This window comes from Triticum urartu, chromosome 7A, assembly GCF_056163025.1.
Source record: "Triticum urartu cultivar PI428250 chromosome 7A, HENAU_Tu73, whole genome shotgun sequence".
Classification (NCBI taxonomy): domain Eukaryota; kingdom Viridiplantae; phylum Streptophyta; class Magnoliopsida; order Poales; family Poaceae; genus Triticum; species Triticum urartu.
In genome coordinates, this window is record NC_141879.1 from 310,968,640 (window position 1) to 310,985,015 (window position 16,376).

At 45.1% G+C, this 16,376-nt stretch overlaps 1 protein-coding gene across 2 annotated transcripts; it reads left to right on the forward strand.

Annotated features, from left to right (window-relative positions):
* The first annotated feature begins 13,584 nt into the window (after positions 1-13,584).
* Positions 13,585-15,913, forward strand: LOC125522150 (large ribosomal subunit protein uL1). Of its 2 annotated transcripts, XR_015610573.1 has the most exons (5): positions 13,585-13,710; positions 13,852-13,880; positions 14,417-14,636; positions 14,892-15,561; positions 15,673-15,913. XR_015610573.1 is itself a non-coding variant. In XM_087535097.1 (4 exons), exons 1-4 carry the CDS (start codon positions 14,595-14,597, stop codon positions 15,724-15,726), a joined length of 468 nt encoding a protein of 155 aa, XP_087391223.1. In that variant the 5' UTR covers positions 14,417-14,594; the 3' UTR covers positions 15,727-15,913. The 2 variants fall into 2 exon arrangements, 1 of the variants encoding a protein (XP_087391223.1); XM_087535097.1 differs by lacking the exons at positions 13,585-13,710; positions 13,852-13,880 and having other exon boundaries at positions 14,892-15,057; positions 15,356-15,561.
* The last annotated feature ends 463 nt before the right edge of the window (positions 15,914-16,376 follow it).

The window sequence follows — 16,376 nt, forward strand, 5'->3', positions numbered from 1 at the left end:
ACTCTTTGGCTCTGGGTGGTTAGGGCTTTATCCTCGCAAGGAATTCTCTCCCAAAGGCTTCGAGGTGGGTTGCTCTCAAACGACAAAAGCCGTACTCTAACTCTGAGCAGCCAACCGTTTATGGTTGTAGGGGGTGGGCTATTTATAGCCACTAGGCAACCTGACCTGATTTGTCTGAAATGACCCTGGGTCACTAAGGAACTGACACGTGTTTCAATGGTCAGATTTCAAACTCACACGGCAACTTTACTTGGGCTACAAGCAAAGCTGACTTGTCCGACTCTGGACAAGATTCGCTCTCATAGTCTTCACTCGAAGACATAGGTTTTGGTTAAGCATCACTTCAGTCGTTCTGACTGGTTCTCTTGGACCCCACTTAACAGTATGGTGGTTCCTATGACTCAACAAAGAAGAAACAGAACTACGAAAGATCTAAGTCTTCGAGCTCCATAGGCTTCATGCGATGTCTTCTCTTGTCATAGTCTTCAATGAGAATATCTTCATAAACCACCTTTGACATCAATGTCTTCATACATTTTTAGGGGCCATCTCTGGTAGGAAAACCGAATCAATGAGGGACTTCTACCTATGTTATCCTTCAATTCTCACAAACACATTAGTCCCTCAACTAGGTTTGTCGTCAATACTCCAAAACCAACTAGGTATGGCACTAGATGCACTTACAATCTCCCCCTTTTTGGTGATTGATGACAAGCTAGTTGAAGTTTTCAACGGGGAATATAATATGTGAAATTGTAAGAGGATAGGGAATTGTCTTCATAAGCTGTGAGGGCTCCCCCTGAAGATGTGCATATAAGTAATTTGCTTTTGGAATGCAAATGCACATGGCAGGTTGTGCTTGTGGAGATCCTCTTCAACTTATGATGACAGTCCACTATGCATGTGAAGGTATGTGAAGATAATGACATGCATAATGGAAAATGGACGTCTGCAAAATGATCTAAGTGCGGAATTTATCGTTGCACATGCGGAATTTATCATCGCATCACAAAGTGGCAAATAAGTAGCAGACGACCATCGAGTTTAAGTGTTACAACTCAAAGAACCAAATGTATCAAAACGAGAGTTGTAAACACGAAGCAAAATATAAAGCAACCGCCCATATGGACCCGCTTGAAGACTATCAAACTCATATGCTTCTCCCCCTTTTGTCAGTAAGGACCAAAAAGGTTTGAAGACATAGAGCATCTACTCGTTCCCATGAAGAGTAGGTGAAGCAGCAGGGTCGTCGGTGGTGTTCGGCGGTGCAGAAGAACTTGGAGCAGTGTCGAAGCGTGCTGAAGGAGGTGGCGGTGAAGTAGCATCGTCTTCATCCTCGATCACTCTGGCATTCACAGTTGTAGCAGAGGAAGAGAACTCAGAGTCTTCAAGAGATGGAGTTCATCGCAGCACTACCCTTCGAGGAGGTGTGGAGTCAAACTTGAAGCGTTCAGAGAAGCCATCCTCTTAAAGATCATCTTCAGAGCACATAAGCGTCAGCCCTTTCCATGTGCGTCGAGAGGTTTCATGTGCAACAATGGCATTCTTGGTGGCAAGATTGCGAATGCGGTCAACATCCACCAAGAGGCTTTGCATTTGGTGCTTCAGCCAGTCATGATGCCTATCTTGTTTCTGATGAAGAGCCACCAGAAGCTCTCGGTCATTGAGAACACGAGTGCGCTTCTTGGGTCGTTGGGCAATTGTGCTATCGGTGGCTTCAGTAAGAGCAGGATGTGGTGCGCGTGTAGTGCCAGCCAAAGGATACACACGAGTGACTGATTCAACTCCTTTAATTGTCTGAGAAGAACTTTGATGCTCCGCATTCTGAAGACTTAGAGGTTCCTTGGCAGGCTCAGGATAAATGGCTTCAACAGACATATCCACATCAGGCAGAAAGATCCGATGATTGCGAGCAGATGGCTGATATGAGATAGCAGAGTGGAGTTTAATCAGCCGCATTATCCATGGAGCGTAGAACTTCAAGCCAAAAAGATCAGAGCCTGATGCAGCAAGTTGGCGGATGAAGAAGTCCTGTGCATTGAAGCATTTGCCATGAAGAATATAGAAGACCAAAGTCTTCATTGCACCTTCCAGCTTGGCATGTGGAGAATGTCCTTTGATGGGCCAGAGAGTTTGCCTTATGATGTGATAAATAGTCCTTGGCAGATACTCAAGGTCTTCAACAAAGAACTCCTTGGGATATGCAGCATCTTGGGGCAATGGCTTCATCATACTGAGCATCTGAGTCATGTTTGGTTCAGACTTCTGAAAGATGCTCTCCATAGCTTCACCGTGAAGGTGACAACCAGGTTCGTAGAGATCGTCAGGAGCGGGCAGACCAGTGAGCTCAATGATATCAAAGGCTTTGGCTTCGTGATGAACATTTCCTGTCATCCACTCTAGGACCCAAGTCTTCGGATCTCTGTTGTACCCACGGATGTGAAGTGTGGCATAGAATTGGAGCAGCAACTCTTCATTCCAGTGCTCTTGGTCGGTGACAAACGGCAGCAATCCAACCTCTTTGAAGCAATCCAGAGCTTCTTCCAGACAGGGCAGATCAGCTATTGCTTCGATGTCAAGACGCTTATGTGGGAAGATGCGACCTTGATTGTATAGAATGCAGGAGTAATAGCTTCGCTGCGGATAGCTCCAGAACCGATCAGATGATATTCTTTCCCTTGAGTAGGGGTTCCTGGAGCTATTGAAGAAGGTGTTGTCTGCTTTGAAGCCGTTGACATTGAAGGATCCAGGTGCTGATGCAGAACCTGGAAACCTGGGCAATCTTGGGATTGGCTTCTGTACCTGAGGCCTGTGCTCAACATGATAATCAAACTGAGGACCAGCAGCAGGTGCAGGAACAGAAGCAGTAGCATCAGTGGCTTCGCTGACTTCTGGTGCTTGGGTTGGTGAAGGCTCCACATTAGCTTCAGCCATGACAACATCAGTGGCTTCATTGGTGTTGGTGGTGGTAGCCTCAAGATTCTCAACCTCCACTTGACGAGCTGGAGGGTCGGTCACAGTCACGTTCTCCTCGAGAACAACTTCTTGGTGAGACGGGGGTGTAGCAGCGCTTGGGGTTTCTTCTTCATTGGCTGATGCAGCCGGAATGTCTTCAGCAGCTTTAGCTTCAGACTCAGAGACTGGAGGCCTTGGTCCTTTGCGAAGCCTGCGTAACGCTGGCGACGCCTGTGGAGTTGGAGTTGGCTGGGCCTCAAAGTCTTCTTCTTCTTGTGCTTGTGGGTGATCAGCCCATCATGCATCCTGAGTAATTGGCATCAGAGGACGACCAATGCTGATGAGCTCGCTGTGAGTTAGCACAGGCGATGATACCTGTTGGTGCTCGAGCTGAGGAAGAACTGCATCATCTTCAACATGGTCATGGTGACCAATGTCTTCAGCAGCGGTGGGATCAGCTGCTGGAAAGTCTTCATCTTCATGAGCCTCTGTGAAAGCAGGCTCATGGACAGTCAGTTGGCGCTCCTGAGGTTTAGCGTCAGGGCGAACCATGGAGATGGGTTCAACAATCAAGGGCTCTGTGGGAGCAGCCCGTTCCTTCTTGGTCTTCCACTTCTTCTTGGAGGGGGCAGTAGCAGAAGCTTTAGGATGTTTTCTCTTTCTGGCTTCAGCCTCAGCAGTCCTCGTCTTCTTTAGTTCTGAAGCGGTTGACCTTGCCTTTGGCTTCGAGCCAGTCATGCTAGTTGGCAAGACAATGGGATCTGCTTCCTGCCTTGGTGCGTTGGGTTCGGCCACAGTGGGCTTCTTCTTCTGCTTAGCAGCCATCTTGGGATCAATGCCCGGACGCCCAAGGGCCTTGCGCTTCTCAGCCTCGTTGTAGCCTTGCACACACTTGTCAGCCAGGCTCTTCATGCGCTCACGAGAACCTTGAGCTTCTTCACGCTTCTTGAGAAAGGCTTCTTTAAGCTCGTGCAGCATGATCTTGAAGTTCTTGACCTCTTGCACGCTGAGCTTGGCCATATGCTTCTTGAACTGAGCTTTTTCATAGTCAATCTTTTGCTTCAGTTCAACAATGCGCTGGGCGATAGCTAACTCTGAAGCAATGGCGCCATGGAAGGCGATACTGAGGCCAATTGGAAGTTGCAGATCTTCGAAGCTGAGGTTGGGCGTGTCAAACCACTCATCAATGAAGTTGTGGATGATTGCCACGTCAAAGAGAGGCAGGTCATTGAAGATTTCTGCTTCTTCTTTGCTCTTGATCAGTTGCTCAAGAGCGTCATCAGCAAGATCTTCATCACTGGACAGATCGATGGCATCGTTGCGCAGAATGGTAGCAGCTGTCAGTTCTTGGCCGGTGTGTGGCAGAGGCATCTTGACCTTCTGGGGCTTGGAGATGCGTGACAAATCTTCAGACTGCACACTGTCTTTAGGAGGTGCAGTGTCCAGTGGCTTCGCCCGTGAGATTTTTGGTGCAGAGGAAGGCTTTGAAGCTTTTGGCTGCTTCAGTTTCTTTGGCTTCGGCGCTGCAGGCGCTTCATCTGATTCAGCGTCATCTGCAGGCTCATTCACGGGCAGTCCCTTGAACCACGATATGGGTGATGAGACCTTCAAGGTTGTAGAAAGGTAGACTACACTAGGCAAACCTATGACCATGTAGCGGAAGGTAGACTACACTAGGCAAACCATAGTCAAGTATTCAATGAAGTGAAAGCACAATGACTAATAGCAGCTAGGTAGTAAGGATCAGGTAGGAAGATATTATGAAGCCAAACAAAACACGCAGTCACTCAGTGAAGACAAAAGATAGTGCAATCATACAATGACTTCACATGGAACAACAGTAAGTAAAGGGGAGGGAAGGATGAAACCAGTGACTCGTTGAAGACAATGATTTGTTGGACCAGTTCCAGTTGCTGTGACAACTGTACGTCTGGTTAGGGCGGCTAGGTATTTAAACCTGAGGACACACAGTCCCGGACACCCAGTCCTGAACACGCAGCTCAGGACACCCAGTCCTCACCGTATTCCCCTTGAGCTAAGGTCACACAGACCTTGCCCAATCACTCTGGTAAGTCTTCAAGGTAGACTCCCAAACCTTCACAGACTTTGTTCACCGGCGATCCACAATGTCTCTTGGATGCTCAGAACGTGACGCCTAACCGGCTGGAGGATTCACAGTCCTCAAGTGTAATAAGTCTTCAGATCACACAGACAAGAAGACTTAAGTGATGCCTAACACTCTTTGGCTCTGGGTGGTTAGGGCTTTATCCTCGCAAGGAATTCTCTCTCAAAGGCTTCGAGGTGGGTTGCTCTCAAACGACAAAAGCCGTACTCTAACTCTGAGCAGCCAACCGTTTATGGTTGTAGGGGGTGGGCTATTTATAGCCACTAGGCAACCCGACCTGATTTGTCCGAAATGACCCTGGGTCACTAAGGAACTGACACGTGTTCCAACGGTCAGATTTCAAACTCACACGGCAACTTTACTTAGGCTACAAGCAAAGCTGACTTGTCCGACTCTGGACAAGATTCGCTCTCATAGTCTTCACTCGAAGACATAGGTTTTGGTTAAGCATCACTTCAGTCATTCTGACTGGTTCTCTTGGACCCCACTTAACAGTACGGTGGTTCCTATGACTCAACAAAGAAGAAACAAAACTACGAAAGATCTAAGTCTTCGAGCTCCATAGGCTTCATGCGATGTCTTCTCTTGTCATAGTCTTCAATGAGAATATCTTCATAAACCACCTTTGACATCAACGTCTTCATACATTTTTATGGGTCATCTCTGGTAGGAAAACCGAATTAATGAGGGACTTCTACCTATGTTATCCTGCAATTCTCACAAACACGTTAGTCCCTCAACTAGGTTTGTCGTCAATACTCCAAAACCAACTAGGGGTGGCACTAGATGCACTTACAGTACCAGGTACCAGTCGTCTATTGATGAATGGGCTCAGTTGATCAATGCCCCAAAAGAAAGTAAGGATGACTTGGATGTTTATGCGGAGAAAAAGAAAGACCACAACGCTATGGCCAACATGTACAAGGAGATCCCAGATGCTGCATTGGATACACACAAGTTTGGATCTGTCCATTACCTGTTGTCTGGTCTGCCTACCATAAACTGGATTCTGAGGCACACACTGCTACCCAAGCCAGGTGGTCACAAGATGATCAGAGGACATGCTATAAACTTGCTACACATATTTGATGTCCCACAAAAGTTCAAAGTCATGAGCCTGATTGTTGAGACAATCAAGAGGACTGCTGCTGAGCAGAAGAGGAGTTGTGGGTATGCTCCACAAATTCAGGAGCTCATTAACTCAAAGATGGGCACCGGCACATATCTTTTGGACAAGGAGTGTTGGAAATATGCCCTAGAGGCAATAATAAAATGATTATTATTATATTTCCTTGTTCATGATAATTGTCTATTATTCATGCTATAATTGTGTTATCCAGAAATCATAATACATGTATGAATACATAGACCACAACATGTCCCTAGTGAGCCTCTAGTTAACTAGCTCGCTGATCAATAGATAGTCATGTTTCCTGACTATGGACATTGGATGTCATTGATAACGGGATCACATCATTAGGAGAATGATGTGATGGACAAGACCCGATCCTAAGCATAGCACAAGATCGTGTAGTTCGTTTGCTGGAGCTTTTCCAATGTCAAGTATCATTTCCTTAGACCATGAGATCGTGTAACTCCCGAATGTCTAGGAGTGCTTTGGGTGTACCAAACATCACAACGTAACTGGGTGACTATAAAGGTATACTACAGGTATCCCCAAAAGTATCTGTTGGGTTGATACGGATCGAGACTGGGATTTGTCACTCCGTATGACGGAGAGGTATCTCTGGGCCCACTCGGTAATGCATCATCATAATGAGCTCAATGTGACCAAGTGTTTGGTCATGGTATCATGCATTACGGTATGAGTAAAGTGACTTGCCGGTAACGAGATTGAACGAGGTATTGGGATACCGACGATCGAATCTCGGGCAAGTAACGTACCGATTGACAAAGGGAATTGAATACAGGATTGATTGAATCCTCGACAACGTGGTTCATCCAATGAGATCATCGTGGAACATGTGGGAGCCAACATGGGTATCCAGATCTCGCTGTTGGTTATTGACCGGAGAGTTGTCTCGGTCATGTCTGCGTGTCTCCCGAACCCGTAGGGTCTACACACTTAAGGTTCGGTGACGCTAGGGTTGTAGAGATATTAGTATGCGGTAACCCGAAAGTTGTTCGGAGTCCCAGATGAGATCCCGAACGTCACGAGGAGTTCCGGAATGGTCCGGAGGTGAAGATTTATATATAGGAAGTCCAGTTTCGGCCATCGGGAAAGTTTCGGGGGTAATCAGTATTGTACCGGGACCACCGGAAGGGTCCCGGGGGTCCACCGGGTGGGGCCACCTATCCCGGAGGGCCCCATGGGCTGAAGTGGGAGGGGAACCAACCCCTAGGGGCTGGTGCGCCCCCCATGGGCCTCCCCTGCGCCTAGGGTTGGAAACCCTAGGGGTGGGGGGCGCCCCACTTGGCTTGGGGGACAAGTCCCCCTTGGCCGCCGCCCCCCCTTGGAGATCCCATCTCCTAGGGCCGGCGCCCCCCTTAGGGTCCCTATATATAGTGGGGGGAGGGAGGGAGGGCAGCTGCACCCAAGTCCCTGGCCCCTCCCTCTCCCCTCGTAACACCTCTCTCTCTCTTGTTGCAGCTTGGCGAAGCCCTGCCGAGATCACCGCTGCTTCCACCACCACGCCGTCATGCTGCTGGATCTCCATCAACCTCTCCTTCCCTTGCTGGATCAAGAAGGAGGAGACGTCTTCCCAACCGTACGTGTGTTGAACGCGGAGGTGTCGTCCGTTCGGCGCTAGATCATTGGTGATTTGGATCACGACGAGTACGACTCCATCAACCCCGTTCTCTTGAACGCTTCCGCTCGTGATCTACAAGGGTATGTAGATGCACTCCCCTCTCCCTCGTTGCTAGATGACTCCATAGATTGATCTTGGCGATGCGTAGAATTTTTTTAAAATTCTGCTACGTTACCCAACAAGGAGCACCTACCCATCTATCCTGAATTTGAAGACAACACTGTGGTGATGGATGAAAATGAACCATCTTTAGCTCAAGCACATGAGAAGAGAGAGAAAAGCAAAGGCAGAAAAAGCTGCAAAGATGCCAACTGTTGAAGAGGCATCTCAAGTGTTCTTGAAATCCAAACAAGATCAACTTGGATATATGATCCAATCCACCCTGAGGATTGAGAAGGGCTTGGCCACCCTGACAAAGAACCAGGAGAGTTTGGAGAGGATCGTTGAGCAGAAGTTCTATGATCTGGATGTCAAGGTAACTAAGATCCAAACTGCAGTTGAGCAACTTCAGGAGGAAGCAGAGGAGAGGAAGGGCAAGTCTACTACTAATGCTTTCAAGCGAGTGCCACGAGGTCCAAGGTCTGCTGCAGTGCCTGTGACAGATACTCGAGCTTCAGTGTCTGCACCAGCAGCCACAGCTCCAGTTCCACCTCCAGCACCCACTCCATCAGCTCCAACTACTTCATCGGAAGCCTTTGTCCTTGGAGTTCTCTCTACACCACCTCCCGAAGATCAAGCCTGAGAGTCGTTTAGCACTATGCATTTTTGAACTTTTTGGTAACTTGTTGCCAAAGGGGGAGAAAAGTGTATAGATCATAGGCTTCGAGAGAGAGTGTTGGTTTTTATGTCTATTGATATTTTGGTTGGAACTTTATTGTGTGCTTGTGTGAGCTACTTGTGAGATACTTGTTGATCATGTGTTTGATCATATGCTACCCTTAATGTTTGGTGAATGACGCTATCTTTTATATCTCTTATATGATCATTCACTTGCTTGGTGATGAGTGCATGCTTTTAATCTCTATCATTTTGAGCGCTCCACCAAGATGTATGTGACATGGAAGAGTGACTCATGATCCTAATCGATTTTGCATTTGCATTCAAAAGCAGATTTTAAATAATGCACAAATTTAGGGGGAGCTCTTGCTTATCACATACTTCTCAAAGCGACGATGTTTTTCAAATCTTATTTATCATTTATCGAAGCTTTGATCTATATGCTGTCATCAATTACCAAAAAGGGGAAGATTGAAAGTGCAACTATCCCTGGGTGGTTTTGGTAATTCCTAACAACATATAGCTCATTGAGCTAATGCTATTCCAAGATGAATATTTCAGGAAAGCTCAATGGTTGGCATGACATGGATTAGAAAGTGGACCATTCAAAATGCGAAGGATAAAAGATTGGCTGAAGCTCAAAGAACAAGACTCTACATTTTCTATTTTAGTGATCCAAGATCACATTGAGTCTATAGAAAAAGCCAATACTATTAAGAAGGGATGAGGTGTTGCTTAATGAGGTGCTTGCTCAAAATGCTTAGTGATATGCTCCAAAACCCTCCACTACTTTCTCATATCCACATATGTCCCACACCAAAAGTCAAACTCGGCCCCACCGGTTCTTTCTATCTAGCGCCACCGAGTCCAGTTAACATAGCCACTACCAAAAACCCTAATCTTTTCGGTCTCACCGATAGGGAGCTCGGTCTCACCGAGATGGGATTGTAATCTCTCGGTTTCCCTTCGTAACATTTCGGTCAAGCCAAGATGAGCGATCGGTCCCACCGAGATTGCAATGTAAACTCTCTATTTCCCTTTCGTAACACTTCGGTCCAACCGAGATGAGCGAATCGATCCCACCGAGTTTGCCTGACCAACTCTCTGCTAGTCCATTACCAAAATCGGTCTCACCGAGTTTGTGTAATCGGTCTCACCGAGATTACGTTATGCCCTAACCCTAACGATATCGGTCCCACCGAGTTGACATGTCAGTCCCACCGAGAATCCTAACGTTCACATTTTGAACTAAATCGGTCTGACCGAGTTTCATGATTCGGTCCCACCGAGTTTGGTGATTTGTGTGTAACGGTTAGATTTTGTGTGGAGGCTATAAATACCCCTCCACCCACTCTTCATTCTTGGAGAGAGCCATCAGAACATGCCTACACTTCCAGTACATATTTTTTGAGAGAGAACCACCTACACTTGTGTTGAGGTCAAGATATTCCATTCCAACCACATAAATCTTGATCTCTAGCCCTCCCAAGTTGCTTTCCACTCAAATCTTCTTTCTACCAAATCCAATCCTATGAGAGAGAGTTGAGTGTTGGGGAGACTATCATTTGAAGCATAAGAGCAAGGAGTTGATCATCAACACACCGTTTGTTACTTCTTGGAAAGTGGTGTCTCCTAGATTGGCTAGGTGTTACTTGGGAGCCTCCGACAAGATTGTGGAGTTGAACCAAGGAGTTTGTAAGGGCAAGGAGATCGCCTACTTAGTGAAGATCTACACTAGTGAGGCAAGTCCTTCGTGGGCGACGACCATGGTGGGATAGACAAGGTTGCTTATTCGTGGACCCTTCGTGTGTGGAGCCCTTCGTGGACTCACGCAACCGTTACCCTTCGTGGGTTGAAGTCTCCATCAACGTGGATGTACGATAGCACCACCTATCAGAACCACGCCAAAAATCTCTGTGTCAACATTGTGTTTGCTCCCTCAAACTCCTCCCTTTACCCTCATATGCAACCGTTTTACATTCCGCTGCTATACTCTTAGAATTGCATGTGTAGGTTGATTACTTGTTTGTGCTAAGTTGCTAAAATCTGCCAAGAACTAAAATTGGGAAAAGGCTAGATTTTTATTTGGTTAAGTAGTCTAATCACCCCCCCTCTAGACCTACCTTCGATCCTACAAACATTATACAGAAGGAGGCCCAACGGTGTGACATTGAATTGCATGTGTAGTCTAATCACCCCCCTCTAGACATACTTGTGGATGGAAAGGGTGGGGAAAGGGGGGGAAAGCTAGATCCACTCAAAACAAAGCAAATCTACGGATCCAAACCAACAAAATCTCAACACACTAACAAATCACAAAAAAAATTGGGGCTATTTTTGTGGGGAATTTTCAAATTAGGACGAAGAACAACAAAACAAGGCTAGAAACACAACGGGGAGGCTCCGAAATCGTGATCAATGTGGCTCTGATACCAAGATGATGTAGGGTAGGAACCCTAGGGGTCGATCTTTCACGAAAGGAGCGGATCCCGCGATGAACATGAAGAACACGAGGGGAAAACGAGGGGAAGACAAAGGGAAACACGGGAGAATCACTAAACCAACACAAGAAAATCACACATGTGCTAGATCCTCGAGTACATAGGAGATCACACGGTACACGATCAACTAGGGACGATACAAGATAGCCGGTCTTCTCCGTGAGGAGGTCCTGAATCCACGAGGGGATCTTCCCTTAGAGGGGTCTTGAATCCAAAGGGATCTTCTCCGAAGAGGCCGCGGTCTCTCACGAGGAGTAGATCCGATGTGGATGAGCGTAGCTCTATCTCTCAAAATGAGCTAAACCAAAGCTAACCCTAGAAAGTTGGACGAGGTGCAGTATATATAGTCTTAGTGCAAAAGAGGGGGCGAAGGGGTACATGGGCTGCGACCCAACACGAAATAGTGCACATGCGTCGGACGTCCGGGAGTCACCGGTCGTCCAGAGGCTCGCGAGGGTCCGGACGTCCGGTGCCTGTCGGACGTCCGTAGATTCGTCTCGGGTAGTCTTCGGTCGGACGTCCGAGGAGCGTCGGTCGTCCGTGAAGCGTCGGAAGTCCGTCGTTTTGGCTCGGGTGTGGAAGTGTCGGACGTCCGGTCTGGGTTGGCCGTCCGGAGCCTGGGGGTCGTCAGACGTCCGGTCCTGGCCGGTCGTCCGGAGCCTGTAGCTTCTTCTTCATTACTTCTTCTTCTCCGTCGTCACATCCATCTTCCTCTTCCTCTTCTCCTTGCTTCTTAGCTTCTCCATGATACCTGAGCATGCACAAAGTGTCCCTATGAGATAGTAGCCATGTCTTATGTGCATCAAAGTGGAAATGTGAGAGGAGAGATGTCACCTCGGTTTCAAGAGCTCTTGCACGTGCTCGTGTCATGGGTCCAAGAGGTGTCGTAGGAGATGTAGTTGGGTCCATGGGGATGGCCTTGTGATGCTCCGCATTAGTTCCTGAATCTCAGAAATGATAAAGAATTTGAAATGGTGTTTAGGAATTTTAAAAATGTTCATGAACCCCCAAAAATGTTTACGGATTCAAAATACAATTGAATTTTCGAAAATGTTTCATTTTTTAAAATGTCTTACGAATTTTAAAAATATACTCATGAATTTACATAATGTTCTTAAATTTCAAATAAATAGAATTTTTTGAAATCAAAAAGTGTTTGTGAACTAAAAGATACCTTTTTTTAGGAAGACTAAAAGATACATGTGAATTTAAAAATGATGACATAGTTGAAAACGTTAGCAGATTTAAGAAAAATTGTGAGTGCTCTTAAATTAAAAATATATACATGGATTTTTAAACTATTTCCAATTTTAAAAAAACTTCAGAAATTTGAAGATATATTCCGACTTTTAGAAATATCTATAAATTTAGAATATATCCATGAATTTATAAAATGCCTGAGAGTTATGAAATATAAAATGGAAATGGATAAATAAAACAAGTAAAAAGGAAAAATAAAAATAAAATAAATAACCGAAATATAAACAAACACAGAAAAAATAATTCAGAATGAAACCTTTCCAAGATCGGAAGGGAAACATCACCTATGGCCTAATTGGGCCAACCCATCTATGCACCAACACATATTTATAGAGATAAAAAAGTACATGAGATGATTTTTTTTTGAAAAAATGGTCCTGAACTAGAAACATATTTCACAAATTAAAAAAACATGAGTTTTAAAATTATTTGCAAACTAGAAAAAATATTCATGAATTTCAAAACAATATGCTAATTTCAAAAAATTCCCAATTTGATAAAATGTTTATTTTTTTGTTAAGATCTTAAAAAAAATCATGGATTTGAAACTTTTGAATTTTTCCAAAATAAAATGGATGAAAGAGAAAAAATAAACTTTAAAATAATGAAAAAAACACAAACCCGAAAAAGAAAAAACCAGACAAAAAAATAGCCTAGAAAACTGGATGGAGATAACATGGGCGACAGTCCAGTGACAACCTAGGGAGAAAGTGGGCTCCTTGCACCTACTGCCCTGTAATTGGCGTGTGAGGGCAATTGCAATAGGGTTCGCCAAAACGGGCATCACCAAATATTTCCATGAACAGTCAAGTAGGCGTCGACATCCAGCTATATATTCACCTAATGTATGCTCCTTGTCCAATGGAGAGAGAAGAGAGAAAGGAGGGAGAGGAAAAATGAGTGTGATGAGGTCCAAAGCTAAGTTGACGTGTCCACGACGTGTTCAAACTCCCTCAAACCTTCCCTATGCTTGACTTTCCTAAGATTGTACCTATGGGAACCATCAAATATATCGTCAAATGGTCAAAAGTGACATTTAAAGGTGATTTGATGATCCGCGTTGAAGTTGCCCTTAAGCGCCAAATAGGATTCGGCCATTCGGAAAAGAATTGTCATATACCAGCTCGGTTTCCGGACCGGCCCATAGGTATAGACAGCCGAAACGGCCCAGAACGCGTGCAATCCATCCGAGGCGCTAGGGTTTTCGCGTGCCCTGCCATCGCTTCGCGGCGCCGAACATATAAGAGGAGCCTCCGTGCCCGTCCGCGTCCTCTTCGTTACTCCCTCTCTCTGGACCGCCGCCGCCGCCTCGCCAAAATCCGTAAGTTCTCCGGCGTACACCACATCCTACCTCTTGCCCTCAATTCGTATACTTTCCCTTTCCGATCCCCCGCGCTTGATTTGTTCAGTTTCCCGCTAGATCCCTCTTAATCTCAATGGTCTCGTGTTTTCGCTCCTGCAGGGCGTCAACTGATCGGCGGCAGCCATGAGGTACTTCCTAGCCTCCTTACGTCGATTCACATCTCATCTAGTTTGTTTTCACGACTGTGTCCAGCGCCATAAAATTGTCCCTTGCTCTCTGCAGTTTTGTTATCGAACACTGTAAATTACTTCGGATATATGTCATTTGCATGTCAGTGTGCTGTTGGATATTCATGGAGTCAAGTTAAATATCTGTTCCAGAGAGAGTTGTACGTTAAAGATGCGAGCTAGTGATTCACTAGCTCTATGGTTTGACTTCAGATCTTATGCGCGCGTAGTGATTCAATTGTTTCTTAAGTGGTTAAGATATTGTGTGAGAGAGATTGATTTATTGTAGTCATCTACAAGTCGAAATTGCTTAAGATGTTGTGCGAAAGAGATTGATTAAATGTAGTTCTTCACAAGATTAACTTGCAAAAACTTGTGGTATATTCTAATGTTGCCCATGTTTTCTGCTTCCTTCAAGCTACATCATTCTAGAACTGCCTGACTCAATTGCCAGGTTTGTTCTTACAACATCAAGATTTTGACTCTGCCCATTGCAGTAAGCTCCAAAGTGACGCTGTTAAGGATGCCATCACCCAGATTGTTGGGGAGGCGAGAGAAAAGAAGCGCAAGTTCACTGAGACTGTGGAGCTTCAGATCGGTCTCAAAAACTACGACCCACAAAAGGACAAACGTTTCAGCGGCTCAGTGAAGCTGCCCCATATCCCCCGCCCAAAGATGAGGGTGTGCATGCTTGGTGATGCCCAGCATGTCGACCAGGTAACGATTCTCCTTGATATATGTGTGCAAGTTTTGTATTAACTCAACTATGGCATCTTTTGAAATGCTTATGTTTTGACAGTGATTGTGCTTTGAATGTATCAATTACGTTAGTGACATTTCTTTAACCTAAGAACTACCATACTTTCTCATATGATAATATGGCATGAAAATTGAATTGAATCTTTTTTTAGTCTGCCTACTACCGTACTAGCATGTGTTCTCATATTATAATCTGTCTTGGATTGTGTACAGGCTGAGAAAATGGGACTTGACTACATGGATGTTGAAAGTCTCAAGAAGATGAACAAGAACAAGAAGCTTGTTAAGAAGCTAGCCAAGAAGTACCATGCTTTCTTGGCATCAGAGGCCATAATCAAGCAGATCCCTCGTCTCCTTGGCCCTGGTCTTAACAAGGCAGGCAAGTTATCCATCTCGTTTGATGCTATTACTGTTTACATTAAGTCTTAATCTGGTTGTATATGCCTCATTGCATCTTCTGATTGGTTTCATTTGTTGCTATTTGCATTGTGAGCCTTTGGCATTGTGCAGAAAAAGCAATTAGACTATTTTCGTTGCCTAGATATTTTATGTTGTTGCTCTAGAGCGCATATTGCTATGTTCTCTCTGAGAGCTGTCTGCTAGTGTTAGTGCTATTAATACCATGCAACAGCAGCTATTATATCTTTTCTAATCCAATCATGCTGATGCCTCTGCAGGCAAGTTTCCCACTCTGGTTAGTCACCAGGAATCTCTTGAAGCCAAGGTCACCGAGACAAAAGCTACAGTCAAGTTCCAGCTAAAGAAGGTTCTTTGCATGGGTGTTGCTGTGGGCAACTTGTCGATGGACGAGAAGCAGATCCAACAAAACATCCAAATGAGTGTCAACTTCCTTGTGTCCCTCCTGAAGAAGAATTGGCAGAATGTGAGTCATCCTCTGGATTCTCCTTTCAACTATGTGTCTTATGTTTCTGGTTGTTTAACTTGCATGACATTGCATCGTAAAGTCTGATTTTATATGATTTGTGTTCCCCAGGTGAGGTGCCTGTACGTGAAGAGCACCATGGGGAAGCGTGTACGGGTGTTCTAAGTGTGTGCGCTCCAGTGAAGTTGATAAGATACCGGGCTGTCCTGCCGACCCCTGCTTGTCTTTGGATTAGATCTGTTTCACTGATACCAATTTTGTGTTTGCCTAAGCGAATATCAACAAGTATTTAATCGTACTAGTCTTATCTTGAACAGAAATCATGGGAGCAATGGAACTGCATTTTCTGTTATGATTCTGCGTTGTGCCTGTTATCAGAGATCTATATGCGATCTTGATTGTCATCTGAATGTAGTTTTTACTTGAAATGTTTCCTATAAGTGTGTTTAAATTGGTAACTTATTTGGTTAGCCTAGCAAATCTCAGGAAAATAGAAGTTTGTTATCTGTAAAACTGGAGAAGTGGGATTTTGGAAAAACGACCAAGGGCTGTCACCCTAGCTTTTCTCATAAGGCACATTTTATATTCATTGGGGCTTCTAAACTAATTATAGAAAAACTAATTTAGAAATCTTAAAAAAATTAAGAGCCAGCTTATTTTTTAAGCTGGGGAGAGGCAGCTTATTTTTTAAGCCGCTCAAAAGAACTGCCCCTAATAGTCAGTACTTTTGGATTTCCTATAAGTGCTTTTATATTTCCTATAATTGCTTTTGGATTTTCAGTGATCGGTTGATGTGGTTCAGCTTCTTGAGAATC